We start from the raw sequence: 21,080 nt of genomic DNA, 5'->3' as shown, positions 1-21,080 counted from the left end.
ATTTCTATAAATATCTCCAGAAACCAATGTCTCCTTTTAGTCCAGCACTTAAGACACATTTCAGGTCTGCACCTCTACTGTATATGCAGAGACATTACGATATAAGGACTATGAATTTCCAATTCTCTTTCCTTCCCTTTGATACACATACAGAACGATACTGACAGAAACCAACTTCTCCTGTTAGTTTGTGCAGCGTTGTCTCCATTCATCATGTCCACAGAGATGTCCGTCTTATTACTCTGTAAGTACAATGATCTTCTTCCTCTACAACTAAGGAGCCTTCATCAGGCAGATACAGCACAATATCTGGAGAGTCACATATATACACACACAAGTACATAGGAACAGTGCGGGAAATGAGACAAGTGATGTGAAGCAGACATTTTTTTCAGATTGGCTTTAATATAACCAATGGTAACATCTGCATGGAGGTTTTATGTTCTCCCCATGTTTGTGTGGGTTTCTCCCAACACTCCAAATATATAATGACAGGGGATTTACACAGTGACCCCTACTGAGGACAGTGAGTGATGACATTGGAGCAGAGTTATTAATAGTGTCTAAGTTTTAGGCTGTACAGTTTAGGCTGGACAGTTTTATACCGCGCCAAAATTATCAAAATGTCTGATGCTGTTACATTGTCCCCTCTTATGGGCAGAATATTCTCTTCTGTTGGCTAAATGATGTTCCTATGGTTTGTTCAATGGTGGTTGAAGCTTATGAGATTTGTATATTCACAATGCTCAATGGATTTACCAACATCATTACTTTGGTCCCCCGGTACCAGTGCCGTCAACCAACCAGGAGGCCAAAAGAGGCTTAAGAACGGTGCTAGAGAGAGATGGATATGGGATCAGAGCTCAGTTATTTTGTGCACCTCCATTGGGCCCCCACCTATTATTCTGGGGTCTGAAGAGACCAAGACTATAATAAAAATTCAACGGTGGTGAACCCCAAAATTTTGGATTCAGCCGCACCTGAGATTTTTGTAAAATTTGTTACAAATCTGTCTTATCACAAACTGGTTTTCTAATTTCTAATTTTGGTTCCTTATCATATTACATTGGCATCTTTAGAATCCTTTTGATTAGATGTATTTATATATAACATTGTTATTTGTGCAACTATTTGGAAATGATACTTGACACCATAAAGTAAGGATTGTTGTGCTCCATAGTGTATAGGATTTAGGATTACTCTAAGCATTATCTGACCACATGAAGGGCGGTAACATACATGATATCAACCAATCCAGGACCGGCTCTGATAACATCAATTTACCGTATTTTTCGGACTATAAGACGCAAAATTTCCCCAAAATTTTGGAGGAAAATGAGGGTGCGTCTTATAGTCTGTATGTGGGGAGAGAAGCGGATTTACAGCATGGCCGCGCTATTGCCACCGCTGGTTTTCTCCAGCGGCAGGAGCGTGGCAATCTGCAGGCCCCGGCAGCTAAGACACTCCCCGGCATCCGCCGGTCTATTACAGCAGATGCCGGGGACGGTCTTAGCTGCCGGGGCCTGCAGATTGCCGCGCTACTGCCACCGCTGGTTTTCTTCAGCGGCAGGAGCTGCCATGCTGTAAATCCGCTCCTCCTCCGCAGGTCCCGGCAGTTAGTTAGCCCCGGGGCCGGTCCCCACCGGCCCCATACCTTTAGTGATGCAGGCCGGCTCCTGCACGGCGAGGCCGCAGGAGCCGACCTGTTCCGATGACAGCCGGGAGCCTAATGAAGGCTCCCAGGCCTGTCATAGATATATATTACTATGGCGGCTGGTCTATGACCCTCCGCGATTGTAATGTATAGAATCTCCCATAGACGGCAATACACTTGTATTGCCGTCTATGGGACTTGCAATCAAATGATTGCAGGTTCAAGCCCCCTAGGCGGGGGATAATAAAATAGTAAAAAGAAAAAAAAAAAAAAAACACTTAAAAAAAATATAATAAAAAATAAAATAAATAAAAGTTCACCTCCTTTCCCTAGAATACATATAAAAGTATAACATTACTGTGAAACATATACATTAGGTATCCCTGTGTCTGAAAACGCCCGGTCTACTAATATTTTTATGTACAGTGAACGTCAAAATCAAAAGTGCTAAACCGCAGGGTTTTTCTCTCTGTTTTGCCTCTGAATTAAATAAAAGGTGATCTAAGCAATAAACATTTCCCAAAATGGTATAACTAAAAAGTACACCTGGCCCCACAAAAAAAAAACGCCCTATACATCCCCGTACAGCTGCAGGGTCACCTGTCAATGTGGTCTTGCAGCTGTTCCAAAACTACAACTCCCATACATTAAATATTTTACCATTTTTTGCCTGAAAATTTTTTTTCCCTATTTTTCTCCTCTAAAACCGGTGCGTCTTATAGTCCGAAAAATATAAAATTACTAGAGAGAGGACCCGGCTTCGCACAGGTATATTACATTTTATGCTTGTGTAGTGGCCCCATAAGAATTGTCCAATTTTGCACTGGTGTATTTTGTATGTTGTTTGTGTGTATGTCCATAAGCGTCATGTAATTATGTGTATCTTATTTTGGATATCAGTGAGAAACCTGTGATCAGTTGTTATGGATACCTGTAGTAAAGCTGTATGTAATCCTACCCTGTGTAGTACTGTGTTTAGACGCAAGTATCTAATCCTTGTTGGTGTGGTACTGTGTGCAGATGCACATACAGATGTGTGTATCTAATCCTCCCCCATGTGGCATTGTGTGAAGAGGCACGTATCTAATCCTCCGGTAAGTGAAACTGTGTGCAGACGTGCATATCTAATCTTACGGCATGTGATACTATGTGCAGACGCGCGAATCTAATCCTCTGGCGTATGGTACTGTGTGCAGATGCGCGTATCTAATCTTCCCCCGTGTGGTACTGTGTGCTGAAACGCATATCAAATTATCTGGCATGTGGTACTGTGTGCAGAGGCATGTATCTAATCCTCCAAAGTGTGGTACTGTGTTCAGACGCATGTATCTAATCCTCCCCTGTGTGGTATTGTGTGAAGAGGAGCATATTTACTCCTACGGCGTGTGGAACTGTGTGTAGATGCGCATATCTAATCCTACAGCATGTGGTACTGTATGCAGACGCGTGTATCTAATCCTATGGTGTGTACAACTGTGTTAAGATGTGCATATCTAATCGTCTGGCATGTGGAACTGTAAGCAGACGCACGTATCTAATCCTACGGCATGTGGTACTGTGTGCAGACGTGCTTATCTAATCCTCTGGTGTGTGTGGAACTGTGTGCAGATGCGCGTATCTAATCCTCCCCTGTGTGGTATTGTGTGATGAGGCACATGTCTAATCCTACGGCGTGTGGAACTGTGTGTAGACGCGCGTATCTAATCCTACGGCATGTGGTACTGTGTGCAGATGCGCGTATCTAATCCTCTGGCGTGTGGTACTGTGTGCTGAGACGCGTATCTAATTCTCTGACTTGTGGTACTGTGTGCAGAGGCATGTATCTAATCCTCCCCTGTGTGGTATTCTGTGAAGAGGCGCGTATCTAATTCTACGACGTGTGGAACTGTGTGTAGACGTGCATATCTAATCCTACAGCATTTGATACTACGTGCAGATGCGTGTATCTAATCCTCTGGCGTGTGGTACTGTGTGCAGATGCGCATATCTAATCCTCCCTGTGTGGTACTGTGTGCTTAGATGCGTATATAATTCTCTGGCTTGTGGTACTGTGTGTAGAGGCATGTATCTAATCCTCCCGTGTGGTATTGTGTGAAGAGGCACGTATCTAATCCTACGGCATGTGGAACTGTGTGTAAACGCGTGTATCTAATCCTACGGCATGTGGTACTGTGTGCAGATGCGCGTATCTAATCCTTTGGCGTGTGGTACTGTGTTCAGATGCGCGTATCTAATCCTCTGGCATATGGTACTGTGTGCAGATGCGCGTATCTAATCCTCCCCTGTGTGGTACTGTGTGCAGATGCACATATCTAATCCTCTGGCATGTGGTACTGTGTGCAGATGCGCCTATCTAATCCTCCCCCGTGTGATACTGTGTGCTGAGACGTGTATCCAATTCTCTGGCTTGTCGTACTGTGTGCAGAGGCATGTATCTAATCCTCCAAAGTGTGATACTGTGTGCAGACACACGTATCTAATCCTCTGGCATGTAGTACTGTGTGCAGATGCATGTATCTAATATTCTGGCATGTGGTACTGTGTGCAGATGCGCGTATCTAATCCTCCAAAGTGTGATACTGTGTGCAGATACACGTATCTAATCCTCCCCTGTGTGGTATTGTGTGAAGAGGCGCGTATCTAATCCTACGGCATGTGGTACTGTGTGCAGATGTGCATATCTTATGCTCTGGTGTGTGGAACCGTGTGCAGACGTGCGTATCTAATCCTTCAGCATCTGGAACTGTGTGCAGAAGCACGTATTTAATCGTCTGGTTTGTGGGACTGTGTGCAGACGCGTGTATCTAATCCTCTGGCGTGTGATACTGTGTGCTGATCTGTGTATCTAATCCTCTGATGCGTGTGTCTCAGTTTGGATATCAGGGTTGTATTGTGCATGTGGAGTGACCGTGTGTATTGCAGTTGGAATATGAGTGAAAGTCTTGCAGGTTTGTATTGGCTAAGGGGGGGCACTGTGTTTGGAATGCTGTATCTCAGCAACGATATGTCTGAGCGAGTTGGAGTCTCGTCTTAAACCTTCCCGGATACCTGAAGTATCTCTATACCATATTTGGTGAAGATCGGTCCAGTCGTTTGGTTCGCATTAGAGAACAGACAGACAGAAATTCATTTTTATAATATAGAGAGATAACTTATTTCATGACCATTGCACCATACTTGTTCTTCCTTTGTGTAACTTAGAGGAAGTTTCTGCAGAAATCCACTTCCCCTTTTGGGCTGTGCAGCGTTGTCTCCATCCATCATGTCCACAGAGATGTCCGTCTTATTACTCTGTAAGTACAATGATCTTCGTGTCTTTCAGTCTGTGATGGGGAATTATAAGAAAGGGTTAATAATCTCCTATAAATCCCGGACATTACTACAAGTTACCGGGCTACACCCCAAGTCTCCCCTCCTATGTCCTCTATACGGCTGTGCACAGGTCTAATGTCAGCTGTGAATATTCTTAGAACTTCCTTGATATGTTCAGTTTCTTGTGACTTTGTAGCTCGGGGTTGGAAGTATTGAGGAGATTATTATATTCCTGTAAATACACTGTCACTATTCTCCTACTAATAGAATAGACTTCGGCCACTATCACATGGCAGTAGATTAGTCAGTTGTTTCTATCACTGGAGGCTGAACCTGTCCTGATCTTCTCCAGAGCTCTCAGGGCACATCTTATATCATGTCATGTATGTGTATAACCAGTCATGTACTTACCTGTGTCAGATGGACGCCATTAGGTTACAGGTCACCCCATGGAATAGAATAAATGTCCATATAAACTGACAGCAAGCAGGGATTTTTTTTTTAAATATTCAAAAAGTAATACACACTTTGGCTTAGCACAAGCCATCAGTTCACTTGAAAATGGAGGGACTGCCGCACCAGCAACTTGGACAGGAGCACGTTCAGCTTCTAAAATAAATATATATTTTTTTTATTATTATTTTCCCACCCCTCCTGGGCTTCCACCTATTATATTTTGGGGACTGAAGTGACCCCTGTGTATAATAAGTTACCATAATGCATGTAGCAGCAGCCTTTTCAGTTTGTCCAATTGTTTGGATTTGCTATAATACACAATTTGTGATATTCCCATCAAACGCGGTTGGGTACGAGTCAGTTCACCCATCTTTATCGAGGAATAAAAAAGTGAAAATCAAAACGCTTCCGTCATAAGGTAACATTAGTGTGAATGTGTATTCTGTATCTACTATATGTCACAAAAAGTTGTAGTTATTAGAGATTAGAGATGAGCGAACACCCAAATGTTCGAAGTTCAAAATCCGATTCACTGCCACTCACTGTTCGACTGTTCAAACGTGTCTCGAACCCCATTATAGTCTATGGGGAACATATACTCGTTAAGGGGGAAACCCAAATCCGTCTCAGGATGGTCACCAAGTCCACTATGACACCCCAGGAAATGATGCCAACACCTCTGGAATGACACTGGGACAGCAGGGGAAGCATGTCTGGGGGCATATAAGTCACTTTATTACAGGGGTGATCCTTCCCCTTTCGCCGCCCGAGGCGAACTACAGAAAGCCGCCCCCGCCGGGGGAGGGGCAGAGTGGGGGCGTGGCTTAGCGAAGGGGGCATGGCGAATAGAATGGGGCGTGGCTTAGCGCCGTTCGCCGGCAGAGAGCAGGCCCGGAGACTGCCTGCGCTCTGCCTGAGCGTGAGGGGAGGCTGCTGGAGCAGCGCTGCTCCAGTGGCCTCCCCAAACCACCGCTCGGTGCTAAGCCAGTCCAGGACAGCTTAGGTTAGCAAAAATGCCACCCTCCTTGAGGCCCTGGCATAGCGCCGCCTGAAGCGCTTGCTTCAGGTCGCCTCATGGGAGGTGCGGCGCTGCTTTATTACATGGAAATCCCTGTCAGAATTCGGCCAATCAGCGCTAGCTGTGCCAGTCGGCTCTGCTGTGTGAGCTCGGCACACACTCAGCTCTGCTGATTCTGTATACTGATTCTGTATACTGGCCAATCAACACTGGCCAATGCCAGTGGTGATGCAGAGCTGAGTGTGTGCCGAGCTCGCACAGCAGTGCTGACCGGCACATGGTGTAGTTGAGCAGAACTGGCTCAACACTGCTGAGTCTCTGCACAGCAGTGGTGAGTGTGTGCACTCGCTCAGCTCGACTGCATCACCGCATACCCATAGGAATGCATTGGCCAGTCTCCAGCCAATCAGCGCTGGCTCTGCGGAGGAGGTCTAAGGTCAGGCCTGAATGGAGACTGGTGTGGAGCGATCTTAGACTATGCCTCCTCCGGCAGAGCCAGCGCTGATTGGCCGAAGGCTGGCCAATCAGCGCTGGCCAATGCATTCCTATGGGTATGCGGTGATGCAGCAGAGCTGAGCGAGTGCACACACTCACCACTGCTGTGCAGAGACTCAGCAGTGTTGAGCCAGTTCTGCTCAACTACACCGTGTGCCGGTCAGCACTGCTGTGCTAGCTCGGCACACACTCAGCTCTGCATTGGCCAGCGTTGATTGGCCAGTATACAGAATCAGTATACAGAATCAGCATAGCTGAGTGTGTGCCGAGCTCGCACAGCAGAGCCGACCGGCACACGGTGTAGTTGAGCAGAACTGGCTCAACACTGCTGAGTCTCTGCACGTCTTCTGTATGTCATTCGGCCAATCAACGCTGCTCAATGCATTCCTATGGGAAAAAGTTTATCTCACAAAAATCACAATTACACACCCGATAGAGCCCCAAAAAGTTATTTTTAATAACATTCCCACATATATAAAGGTTATCCCTAGCTATCCCTGCCTGTACAGCTATCCCTGTCTCATAGTCACAAAGTTCACACTCTCATATGACCCGGATTTGAAATCCACTATTCGTCTAAAATGGGGGTCACCTGATTTCAGCAGCCAATGACTTTTTCCGATTTTTTTCAATGCCCCCGTTGTTGTAGTTCCTGTCCCACCTCCCCTGCGCTGTTATTTGTGCAAAAAAAGCGCCAGGGAAGGTGGGAGGGGAATCAAATTTTTTTGGAGTTTGCCATGTGGTGTCCATATGGAATCGAACATCTCGAACAGCCTGATATCCGATCGAACATGTGTTCAATAGAACACTGTTCACTCATCTCTAGTAGAGATAAGTCTATTAGGTTCTAGTAATAATCTGTTATACATTTACTCTAAAGGCGCCCCTAACCTGTAATATCCTCCAATGTAGAAATGTACCAGGACTATATTATATCTGATAACTCTTCTTCTATTCTGTTTATAGGGCTGGTTCTCCTACAAGAAGGTAAGTGACCACATCTGTCCTTCCATGCTTTATCCTGTAATACTGACCCCTATATACAGAGAATAGTGATGTCACTTGTGTCACACAACCCACTTGGAGGTTTATTCCATCCTTATACTATTTTACCACTTTGATATAACACACAGATAAACTGCCATTACAAGGACCAATCTGGAATAATTCTATAATAGTTGTACATTTCCTTGTCTTTACTCCAAAGTAAAATAACGCTCCATGAAGACGCGGGGTTCTCCCATATTGGCTGATGTTCTCTCTCACAATGTATGTGATATAAATATGGAATTGCTCAGTGTATGGATATATGTAAACAATATAATGATGGCTATTTTTATATTTACTGTAAATTCTGTACATTTTGGGATCTTCATTTGTGCTATTAATATGAAGAATATGAAGAATGTGCAGGATATTATGTCTACAATTCCTCTGTATGACACATGATGTCTTATAGGAGCCGCCATCAGACCTGCGGTGACCTTCACTCCAGACTACAAGAAGATCTTTACATCAGAGCAGATAACAATGACCTGTGATGTGGGATCTACTATAGGAGAGGGGATGGATTATATATGGTACAGAGACAGAGACTATACAAGTACACAAGTATACTATGGAAAATCCATTGTAGCATCACACAGTGGATATTACCGATGTCAGAGCAGACCTGGAGAAATAAGTGACCCCGCTAGACTGGAGGTTAGTGATGGTGAGTAAATCTACCAGATCATAAATATACAGACAAGGTAATGTGACATTCACACTTGCAACTTGATCTGTCCCTCGTGATTCAGCCTAAGTCCCAGAAAAACTGCATAGGGACGGCTTGCCGATGGTCAATATAAAAACCCATTCATTTTAATGTTTTTTATGTCCACATGCAGCTTTTCCACCATGAAACAGTTATTTTTGCACTGACACTGAGTCCTAGATGTCCAACTTTGTGTCCGTGCAAAAAAAACCTATTTCACGATGCAGAAAATGCATACAGACACCGGTGGTTTGCTTTACATTTTTTTTTAAAACAAATGGGTTTTAATGTGGCGCCACATAAGTTGTATCACACACAGACTGATAAGAGATCATATATGTCTCCTCATCTTATATCATTGTATATTACAGGTTGGCTCATCCTGCAGACCCCTCTATATGTCTATGAAGGAGATGACATATATATAAGATGTCACCACCGTCCTGGATACGATGGAGGAGGAACAAGATTTTATAAAGATAACACAGTCATTAGAGACTGGAGGGATAATGCAGAATATTATATTAGTAATGTAACCAAGACAACTGCTGGGACATTCAGATGTACAAAGGGAGTCTACTATAATGGAAGATATAACCCATATGAAGATGCAGTTTCTGTATCTGTACAAGGTAAGTCCCGGCTCATGTATATGGGAATTATTCTGCAGCATTTGTACAATATAGTTGGAGTAACTTCATCTCCTGATATGTCGTCTGTAAATACTGATAAGTCGGGATAAGATCAGATTTGCAGGAGATTTTATTCATTAAAATCTTCAATAAACTGCATTACAGCAGCAGAGAATGGGAGGTTATCAAACTCATGGGACTCTCCATTCAGTCTGGATTTCTCCCAGATATTTGGTGCAGATACCTTATAATGTAGAGGATGAGCCCCACAGCTGTGCAGTATATGTGTAATCCCTTTACAAGAGTTACTAATGGTTATTTTCCCATAAAGGTGCCTCACATGTTATGATTGTTTGTACATGTTGCCATGTTCATACTGTATTCATTTGTGAAATGTTTTCAAGATGTTGTTCTCTGGTATCACTTTTCCAGGTGCATTGTGGTCTCCATGGGGTTAATTGTAGCACCACACAGTATAATGGGTGGATCTGTAGCTGGAATAGGGAATAGTCATAACAGAGAAAAGACGTAGTATTCTGTAAGCAGCCAGGGAGCAAAAAGTGGTAAGTAGTAGTGTGGCAGTAGCCATCTTGTGTGTCAGACACTGTTTGCTGTGATGAAGTGCCACAGCAGCAGCAGGGCAGAGAAGCTGTGACAGGTCTCTCCATCACTATCAGTAAACAGACAGGATTACATCAGGCTAAGCAGAGCTGTAACCCTGGCATCCTGCACCTACCTCCACAAGGTAACTGAACTCCTGCAGCGGACCAGAAGCTGGACCTGCAGAAATCTTACACTCTCTACTAATATATGGGAAGGTGTCAGCCAGCTACAAGCCTCTATGCCACAGCTCACTGCTACAGGACAAGTGAACCAGTAGATGCCTGTTAAAATAAAGCAGTGATTACTTTTACTGATCCTGGCCTGGACATTGCCTTCCTTACAGCTAATCCCTGGGCTCCAGCTCCTAGTTGGAGAGGAGTACTGACATTCATAATCAGCCCAGGTACCTGCTAGTGTCTCCTTACTGCCACTGGCATCACATCTGTCTGACTCTGCCTATTACCCTGTGCACCTCTCCTGGGAGGTCTAGTGCTTATAAGGTCACCATGACAGTCCAGCTTCCTGCACCGTTCTCCCGGGGTGAACGTATATGCAGGTATAAGTTTATAGTATATTTGTACCAGTGCAGCATGAATGTAGTGTTAGTTGATCTGCACAGGACCTTACACATAACTATATGGGGTTAAAGGGGGTTTCTGGGCAAAAAAATTATTTATAAGATTTGTCCTAGTGCTATTAATAAGGTTAATAAGTGTCCCTAAATATCTTTAGCAGTGATTTGAGTGATTTCTGGCTTCTCTGGAGCACCTGACATGCTTGGCATTCATTTACATCTGCAGCCTCCTGTTCTGGCCTTTTATTACAAATCCCATGATACTGAAAAACAGAAAAAACATATATACTCCCTTTTCCTCACCTCTTTTTTGCAGAATCTGGTGCTGTTCTGTGACATAATTCACCTAGGGTTACCATTGGGGCCTGTTATTGGGCCACCGTGGTGACATGGACATGCCAAGTGTGATGATTAGAGATGAGCGAGTAGTATTCGATCGAGTAGGTATTCAATTGAACACTACGGTATTCGAAATACTGGTACTCAATTGAGCACCACTTGCTATTCGAATGGAAAAATACGATGCTTTGGCATTGATTGGTGGAATGCTATACAGTTGGACAATCAACGCTGGTTCTTCTCCTTCCTTTAGAAGTCTCCGCGCAGCTTCCTCGCGGCGTCTTCTGGCTCTGAATTCACTCTGCCAGGCATCGGGCCTGGGCATAGCCGACTGCGCATGCCCACGCTACAAGAAAATGGCCGCTTTGACTGTAAGCGGCCATTTTCTTGTAGTGCGGGCATGCGTAGTCGGCTCTGCCTAGGCCCGATGTCTGGCAGAGTGAATTCAGAGCCGGAAGACGCCGCGGGGACGCTGCGCGGAGAAGACTTCTCGGAGAACCAGCCCGATCCTCACTCGTGGACTTGGTAAGTTCAATTTCATCGAATGTTGCCTATCCCTGAAACGAGCATTTTTCCCCCATAGAGTATAATAGGATTCGATTTGAGTAGTCGAATATTGAGGGGCTACTCGAAACGAATATCGAGTATTTAACTACTCGCTCATCTCTAGTGATGATATATGGGTAAAATCAGGTGTTGCCTGGTATACTGTCAATCCAGGCGGTGCCATCTTTAGTTTTTGTTAATATAAAGACACCATCTATATCCTCCTCAAGCTAGGGGGGTTAGGGATGCATACAGAAGAGGCATAGTTAGCCTCTACGTTAATGCAACAATCGAAAATACCAAGGCTCCGGGTGTGTTAGCTGTGATAGGTTAGCATGTGTAGCCACCAGATCGCTCTGTTCTCTGGCCAGACTCCGGGCGCTAATGTAAACAAGGCCACAGAAGCAAAGACCTGATGATGTCAGTGAGGAAGGTGCATTATGTCTTGACAAATCATTGTCCTGCACAGTTAGCACTGCTGACATCCAAGAGACTGTGAGCCAGGCCCCTGATACTGAATGCCCTTGCCTGTGTGCTCGCTTTACAGTATAGTGCCTGTCTGCCTGTACTGTATGAATAGTAAGTCTGTTCTGCCAATGGTTCCAACATGCATCGTGCAATGATGTTCTCTCTCCTTTCTGAGTCTAACATAATGTTGAACAGCAATCTATAATGAGAGAGGGGTTCCAGTGTAATTTCCTACACTAGCATGGCAGACTGAAAACTGACTAAACCACCAAGCAGCAGAGAGGGCCACCTAGGAGCCGGGGGCCACAACACTTGCATCGGACACTAGCTGTATCCGTTATACAATTTGCATGATTTTAAATAGGACACCATGTAGTGTTCTTTAGTGTCCGTGTATAAAGATGTCCAATTTTTACAAATGTTACAATGTTCTACCATGTCCAGTAATATATTGTCATCACTTTTCTCTTTTTCTAGATCTGTTCACGACTCCAACAATATCAGTGACCCCACAACCAGTTATTACTACAGATAAGATGGCCCTGACATGTCAGACAAGTCTCCCTCCTCCTCCCAGACACAATACACAACTGCGGATTGCTTTCTACAGAGAAGGAGGGATTGTTCAGGGATTTGGTGTCAGTGATACCTATGAAGTCTACAATGTACAGCTGGAGGATTCTGGGAAATATTCATGTGAGGTGGAAACTACAGATGGGAGAGTAAGGAAGAGAAGTGCAGAGACAATAATCCAGATAGCAGGTGAGTATAGACAATGGTCATGTCTTCTACATGGGAGAACTTCTTACTTTATCTGGAACATGAATGGATGTACTTTGGGTGTAAATCACTATAAATAATACTTTCTCCCATCTATACCTTCCATTATTAGAGATCTTCTCACATCCAATCATTACTGTGACCAACAATGTAGTGACTGAAGGAGATCCCATGGCCCTGACATGTGACACGACTCTTAGTCTATACAGACCGGCCACAAGACTGGAGTTTGCTTTCTATAGAGATGGACAGAAGGTTCAGGATTCTTCTCCAGCTAATACATATGAGGTTCAGTCTGCTCAGCTGGAGGATTCTGGGAATTATACATGTCATGTAAGAACCTCAATCAGCTCTACAATGAAGCTCAGTGATGGGCACAACATACGGGTACAAGGTAAGTATTCAGTGTTTTACCTTGTATTATGTTGTTGATGAAACATACTCAAGCACTGTAAGTAGACGGCATCAGGCAGGACTGCTTTAACTACAAGACAAATGGTGCATTTGCCAGGGCACTATTATTGTGGGGCCCCCAGATCTGGGTACCAGACTTTCTGCCCAGGACAGCTACACTCACAATTGTATTGGTGTACCGTGCATACCTATGGCAGGGCAGAGAGCTGTGTGATCCGGCCCCAGGCATTGTACAGAGCAGCAGGGGAGCGAGGAGAGGTGAGAATCAGTGTTTTATTATGTTAAACTGGGGGAAAATGAAGGGGGTATTGAAATGGGGATAGATGAGGGGGGTATTAAACTGGAGGCAGATAGAGGGGCCATTAAAGTGGGGGAGATTAAGAGGAACATTAAACTGGAAGGGCAGATTAAACTGGGAGGATGACATTAAACTGGACAGCGGGATGGGGACATCAAACTGGGGACAACTGGATGAGGACATTATACCATGGGGGTAGCTGGAAGGTGACATGTCTGTCTCTAGTTACCCCCAGTTTTACATACCCCCTTAAAAATAAAAGTTTTCCCTTTATATGCAACAGTTTCCCCTTAAGAAAAAGCCCTCCTTAAAAATAATTCTCCCTAATTCTCCCACTTTCCATCCTCTCGTATGTCCAACCAGCGGGTCCCAGAGCGCTCAACTTGCACTCCCATAGCACCTGTAGAAGGGGGTGGCAGAAGCAGTATCGGCTCCATCAGCAGCAGCCTGCACGCACGCACGCACGCACGCACGCATCAATACAGGTTTCAGAATGCGATCATAGAGCGCCAGGTGTCCAGACCAGCCCCCTTATATAGGCAAGGGGTGGTCACCAGCAAATAGCCCAGCTGCCCAATCCGAGCGTCCATTGGTTGACACACATGTCGCTCAACCAGTCGACCACGCCCGGCTGTTGCAAGGCAGGTTAACCCTTGCAACCCTGGATTTTGCAGAGGAACAGACAGCGACGCCCATATCATGGCCGCAGTCTCTGCACAATCCTAACAGTTATAGAATCCCTTCTATTTCAGACTATATTCTAGATTTTTTAGCATCTGAGTGGTTAAATGCCCATGATCAGTGTCGTCTCTGATCACAGACAGTGCTGCCGGGAGCTAGTACATCCACTCGACTTCAGAGCACACGTTGTACTTAGTCAATGCACTAGGATGTACATCCTGGTGCGTGTAGAGGTTACATATAATAACACTATGGAGCACTGCCTCTGTTTTATAGAATATAAAGGGCTTAATGCTAACATTCCTAGCACTGCCTGGAACCCAATGCTCCAAGACAATAGTGCTAACCACTGAGCCAACATGTGCCACCACATCATTACTAATTTATTACAATTAATTCATTAACAACAAAAGTTATTATTTCATTTCAAGTGCTTCTCATCTCAGGGTTTCTCTTGTTCCTTTGTCTCCTCTCTCCTCCATGTCCTGTTTTTCAGCTTAGACCAGCAGAATACTCTTGAGTTGAGCAGTGTACTTGTTAATAGCAGAGTTCTCTCTGGATTTACTTACATATAATAGAGGTTCTGGTCAAGTCATTTGAGTCAGTAGCTGAGAATTATTTGCAAGGAGAGAAAAAGAGAACAAAAGCAAGAAGGCCAGAAACAGGAACCGGGTCATCAGCCTGACCACTGGAACTACATAATAGAGGTGGTCTGAAACTGAGACAACAAGCTGTAAACACTATGGGTAGCCCTCCATGGTATAAACATAAAAGCATTTCCCTTCATTATCCACCACAACTCTTCTCCTTTGTTTTGGGATTTGCCTATATATTTATCTTTGGATTATTCCATTCTTTTCTAGAGCTCTTCTTTCCTCCAGTGCTGAAGGCATCTCCAGAGTTGGTCAATGATGGAGATAACATGACCCTAACATGTGTAACACATCTTACTGAGCCTAGACGGAGTACAGAGCTGCAGTATGTCTTCTACAGAGATGGGAGGAACGTTCAGGGGTTCAGCTCTGATAATAAATATGAGGTTCAGTTCATTCAGGAGGAACATTCTGGGACATATACATGTGAGATACAGACACCGAACAGCAAGATAAAGAAGAGGAGCCAGAACCTTCATGTACAAGGTAAGCAGTGTCTGTCATATAATCAATAAGTGACCGCAATTATTTTTAGCAGTGATTTGAGTGATTTCTGGCTTCTCTGGAGCTTCTGACCTGCTCTGTATTCATTTACATGTTACTTCCTATTCCGGGTTTTTACTACAAATCCCATAATGCTGCAAGAAATCAAAATAATAATAATAATGCACTAAAAAATTACCTTTACTCATTAACCTAAAAGTATTATAATCCACACAATAGGCTTAGATAATAAAACCATGAAATGTCCTCGAGGTGGGTCAAAATACTGTATATACTCGAGTATAAGCCGACCCGAATATAAGCCGAGGCCCCTAATTTTACCACCAAAAACTGGGAAAACATGTCGACTCGAGTATAACCCGAGGGGGGCTTTGGTGGGGGGATGCAGGAGCCCTGGAAAATTTCAAAAATTAAAATGGTCAGAGTTTTTGGGTGCAGTAGTTGCTGGGTGCTGGGGAAGGGGAGGGGGTGTTTTGGTTGTCTGTCTGCCCCTTCCCTGAGCTTGAGGACTGTTTTTTTTTTTTTTTTCCCCCACTTGGAATTCAGCCTGGAGTATACGGTATCTGCAGTGCTCCTATTAACCCCTTCCCAATAGAACGGGAGCACCGCAGATCCCCCATATTCAGCAGACCAGGCACTGTCAGACACAGGGATACCTAATGTGTATGTGTCTCACACTCATTTTCTACTTTGAGGGCAGGTTCACAGCAGCGCCCGATCTCCGTTATGCAGGTTTCCTTGCCCGAGAAACTGAGCAGGAGACGGAAACCAGCAGGCAGTTTTCAAATCCATTCATGGGTTTGACAAGTGTCCGCCCGTGAGCGTCTTCTGCTCTCCACAGCGAAACCGTTTTTTTATTTTTTTAACCGGACACAGTCAGAAATGCAGGACTTTGTGTCCAGTAAAAAAAGCAAAAATGGTTTCACCACGGAGAGAAGAAGACGCTCACGGGCGCTCACTGGCGGACACTGAATGTCAGTTTCCATCTTCTGCCGACAGAAAACGAAAACCTGTATAACAGAGATCGGGCGCTGGTGTGAACCCGCCCTTATATGTATTCTAAGGAAAGGGGTGATTTACAACTTTTATTATTTTATTTTTCTATTATATTTTTTTAAAGTTTTTTTTTTTCTCTCTATTTTATTAGCCCTCCCTAGGGGACCTGAAGTCCCTTAGACGACAATACAAGTGTATTGCCATCTATGGGAGATTCTATACATTACTATCGTGGATGGTCATAGACCAGCTGCAATAGTAATATTGCTATGACAGGCCTGGGAGCCTTCATTAGGCTCCCAGCTGTTACCGGAACAGGTCGGCTCCTGTGACCTTGCCGTACTGGAGTCGGCCTGCAACCGGGCCCAAGGCTAATTTTAAACCTTTTTTTTTGGAGGGGGGGGGGGAATCTCCGGAGGGCATCTCTGCTGTAACTCTGCAGCACAGCGACGTCATCATAGTTAACATACAGACACCGGGGTGGGTGCCGGGGCCCGAAGCATCGCCACGCTCCTGCTGCTGCAGAACAGGACAAGAGCACAGAATATACATAACCTATATATGTAATACTTTATCTACAGATAGTGTTCCTATGGATACTACACACAGCCAATATCCTGTATACCCAGTAGGATATTCTCCAGCTAACATTATATGGATATGTAATAATTGCTGCACTATTTGTCTTCTTTCACATTTCATGGCTCAAGTCAGGCCGATTTACAAAGTAAGGAACACTTAGGTTACAAGATCTAACATGATCATCTATCCATGTCCCTACTATATACTGAACTCATTAAGGCTGGCAAGTGGTAATTTGGGTTTGTGTCATCTCCACTGTCCTTATTCCATCATGAAACAGAAGTAGTAAAGCGCATATACTTTCCGTCAAAGTATGTATGCTTTATGCTAACAAATTAACCACAGGCAAAAACACAAAGTTTTAAAAAGTTTACTCAGCAGATAACGTGTTACAGTGCCTATAAATTCAGAAATACAGTTAGCAGAGTTACACTATACAATAATCATATACAAATGAACAGTATTGGAATCCTGACTACTAGGTCACTGCTAGGTCATTGTCTGAAGCACAAAAGGTAAAACTTCTACATCACTGTCCACTCCCCACACAGTCAATATGATAGTTAACTCTATAAATACCAATATAGTAGAAATGAACAATCTAAGAGAGATAGTGTGCGACTTTTAACGAATCCGCCCTGCAAGTTTGAGAAAGGAATAATGTACAACTTAAAATTCTCGCTAAATATGACTCATATATGAGCCGCATATTTATTGGGGTATTTCTGTGCGACTTACTTCTGTGCTACAGAGGCCTGCTGCATACATTGTCAATACAGATGGTTCCCGTAAAGAGGGTTCGCACTGGGTGTTATTTATACTGTATGATGAGGTCGCTATATTTTTTGACTCTTATGGATTTTCACTAACTTTTGAAATGTCCCCTCGAAGCTTTATTCAATTTATAAAAAGGAATTGTGAGAGATGTATCAATATAGACAATTACAATCCTTGGAAAGCTCTGTTTGTGGGGCGTACTTCCTCTTCCTCTTATACCATTTAGCGCCTGGTGCCTCTTATAAGAATGTTTTAAATTTCTTTAACCCCTTCCCGCCGATGGCATATTTTGATTTTTGAGTGATTCCACTCCTATAAGTCAAAAAACTGTCTCACGTTCTCTAAGGGTACTGACCAAACTCACAAAATTTGTAGAATCATTCAGCACCACCCACCAATGCCTGATGAAGGGACTTGTTCCCAAAATGTTGCATGTCACATTGAATTGATTAATAGAGATGAGCTAACAGTAAAATGTTCGAGATTCGATATTCATTTCGAGTAGCCCCTCAATATTCGTCTACTCGAATCGAATATCGAACCCTATTATAGTCTATGGGGGGAAAATGCTCGTTTCAGGGGTAGGCAACGTTCGATGAAATTATACTTACCAAGTCCAAGAGTGAGGGTCGGGCTGGATCCTCCGAGAATTCTTCTCCTTGCAGCGTCCCCGTGGCGTCTTCCGGCTCTGAATTCACTCCGCTAGGCATCGGGCCTGGGCAGAGCCGACTGCGCATGCCCACACTACAAGCGGACATGCACAGTGGGCTCTGCCCAGCCCCGATGCCTGGTAGAGTGAATTCAGAGCCGGAAGACGCCGTGGGGAGGCTGTACGGAGAAGATTTCTAAAGGTAGGAGAAGAACCAGCGTTGATTGGCCGACTGTATAGCATTCGGCCAATCAATGCTGGTTCTGCATTGAACTTTTCCATTCGAATAGCGAGTGGTACTCGATTGAGTACGAGTATTTCGAATACCCTAGTATTCAATTGAATACCTACTTGATCGAGTACTACTCGCTCATCTCTATTGATTAATAAACACACTCTTTGTTTAGAAGTGACCGATCAGTCTTGTCCATCCAAGTGTGTAGGAGAAATTCTTATCTCGCCCATGTTTTATTTTAAAGATTGGCCATTACTTGGTGGATATATCACTTTGGGGTTCCCTGCTATATATTATTGTACGTTCCGGTGGAGAATTCTGTCCTGTACCAGTAACCAGAGTGACCATTGGTTTAATAACAGTAACTATTTTAGTATCTTCTTCCTTCCTTTCTTCTAGCAATTTCTATAAATATCTCCAGAAACCAATGTCTCCTTTTAGTCCAGCACTTAAGACACATTTCAGGTCTGCACCTCTACTGTATATGCAGAGACATTACGATATAAGGACTATGAATTTCCAATTCTCTTTCCTTCCCTTTGATACACATACAGAACGATACTGACAGAAACCAACTTCTCCTGTTAGTTTGTGCAGCGTTGTCTCCATTCATCATGTCCACAGAGATGTCCGTCTTATTACTCTGTAAGTACAATGATCTTCTTCCTCTACAACTAAGGAGCCTTCATCAGGCAGATACAGCACAATATCTGGAGAGTCACATATATACACACACAAGTACATAGGAACAGTGCGGGAAATGAGACAAGTGATGTGAAGCAGACATTTTTTTCAGATTGGCTTTAATATAACCAATGGTAACATCTGCATGGAGGTTTTATGTTCTCCCCATGTTTGTGTGGGTTTCTCCCAACACTCCAAATATATAATGACAGGGGATTTACATAGTGACCCCTACTGAGGACAGTGAGTGATGACATTGGAGCAGAGTTATTAATAGTGTCTAAGTTTTAGGCTGTACAGTTTAGGCTGGACAGTTTTATACCGCGCCAAAATTATCAAAATGTCTGATGCTGTTACATTGTCCCCTCTTATGGGCAGAATATTCTCTTCTGTTGGCTAAATGATGTTCCTATGGTTTGTTCAATGGTGGTTGAAGCTTATGAGATTTGTATATTCACAATGCTCAATGGATTTACCAACATCATTACTTTGGTCCCCCGGTACCAGTGCCGTCAACCAACCAGGAGGCCAAAAGAGGCTTAAGAACGGTGCTAGAGAGAGATGGATATGGGATCAGAGCTCAGTTATTTTGTGCACCTCCATTGGGCCCCCACCTATTATATTCTGGGGTCTGAAGAGACCAAGACTATAATAAAAATTCAACGGTGGTGAACCCCAAAATTTTGGATTCAGCCGCACCTGAGATTTTTGTAAAATTTGTTACAAATCTGTCTTATCACAAACTGGTTTTCTAATTTCTAATTTTGGTTCCTTATCATATTACATTGGCATCTTTAGAATCCTTTTGATTAGATGTATTTATATATAACATTGTTATTTGTGCAACTATTTGGAAATGATACTTGACACCATAAAGTAAGGATTGTTGTGCTCCATAGTGTATAGGATTTAGGATTACTCTAAGCATTATCTGACCACATGAAGGGCGGTAACATACATGATATCAACCAATCCAGGACCGGCTCTGATAACATCAATTTACCGTATTTTTCGGACTATAAGACGCAAAATTTCCCCAAAATTTTGGAGGAAAATGAGGGTGCGTCTTATAGTCTGTATGTGGGGGGAGAAGCGGATTTACAGCATGGCCGCGCTATTGCCACCGCTGGTTTTCTCCAGCGGCAGGAGCGTGGCAATCTGCAGGCCCCGGCAGCTAAGACACTCCCCGGCATCCGCCGGTCTATTACAGCAGATGCCGGGGACGGTCTTAGCTGCCGGGGCCTGCAGATTGCCGCGCTACTGCCACCGCTGGTTTTCTTCAGCGGCAGGAGCTGCCATGCTGTAAATCCGCTCCTCCTCCGCAGGTCCCGGCAGTTAGTTAGCCCCGGGGCCGGTCCCCACCGGCCCCATACCTTTAGTGATGCAGGCCGGCTCCTGCACGGCGAGGCCGCAGGAGCCGACCTGTTCCGATGACAGCCGGGAGCCTAATGAAGGCTCCCAGGCCTGTCATAGATATATATTACTATGGCGGCTGGTCTATGACCCTCCGCGATTGTAATGTATAGAATCTCCCATAGACGGCAATACACTTGTATTGCCGTCTATGGGACTTGCAATCAAATGATTGCAGGTTCAAGCCCCCTAGGCGGGGGATAATAAAATAGTAAAAAGAAAAAAAAAAAAAAAAACACTTAAAAAAAATATAATAAAAAATAAAATAAATAAAAGTTCACCTCCTTTCCCTAGAATACATATAAAAGTATAACATTACTGTGAAACATATACATTAGGTATCCCTGTGTCTGAAAACGCCCGGTCTACTAATATTTTTATGTACAGTGAACGTCAAAATCAAAAGTGCTAAACCGCAGGGTTTTTCTCTCTGTTTTGCCTCTGAATTAAATAAAAGGTGATCTAAGCAATAAACATTTCCCAAAATGGTATAACTAAAAAGTACACCTGGCCCCACAAAAAAAAAACGCCCTATACATCCCCGTACAGCTGCAGGGTCAC

At 44.0% G+C, this 21,080-nt stretch overlaps 1 protein-coding gene across 1 annotated transcript in view; it reads left to right on the top strand.

Moving 5' to 3' along the window:
• LOC142213423 (Fc receptor-like protein 5) overlaps positions 1–17,838 on the top strand; it is a 32,267-nt gene extending 14,429 nt beyond the window's left edge. The window contains exons 8-11 of the mRNA XM_075281739.1: positions 12,331–12,615; positions 12,746–13,027; positions 14,890–15,165; positions 17,765–17,838. Coding sequence (XP_075137840.1) covers positions 12,331–12,615; positions 12,746–13,027; positions 14,890–15,165; positions 17,765–17,838 — 917 coding nt within the window. The remainder of the gene's footprint in view (positions 1–12,330; positions 12,616–12,745; positions 13,028–14,889; positions 15,166–17,764) is intronic.
• The last annotated feature ends 3,242 nt before the right edge of the window (positions 17,839–21,080 follow it).

Source organism: Leptodactylus fuscus, chromosome 7, assembly GCF_031893055.1.
Source record: "Leptodactylus fuscus isolate aLepFus1 chromosome 7, aLepFus1.hap2, whole genome shotgun sequence".
Lineage (NCBI taxonomy): Eukaryota > Metazoa > Chordata > Amphibia > Anura > Leptodactylidae > Leptodactylus > Leptodactylus fuscus.
The sequence above is the reverse complement of the archived record's forward strand: the minus strand, read 5'-3'. Positions and strand labels throughout refer to the sequence as shown.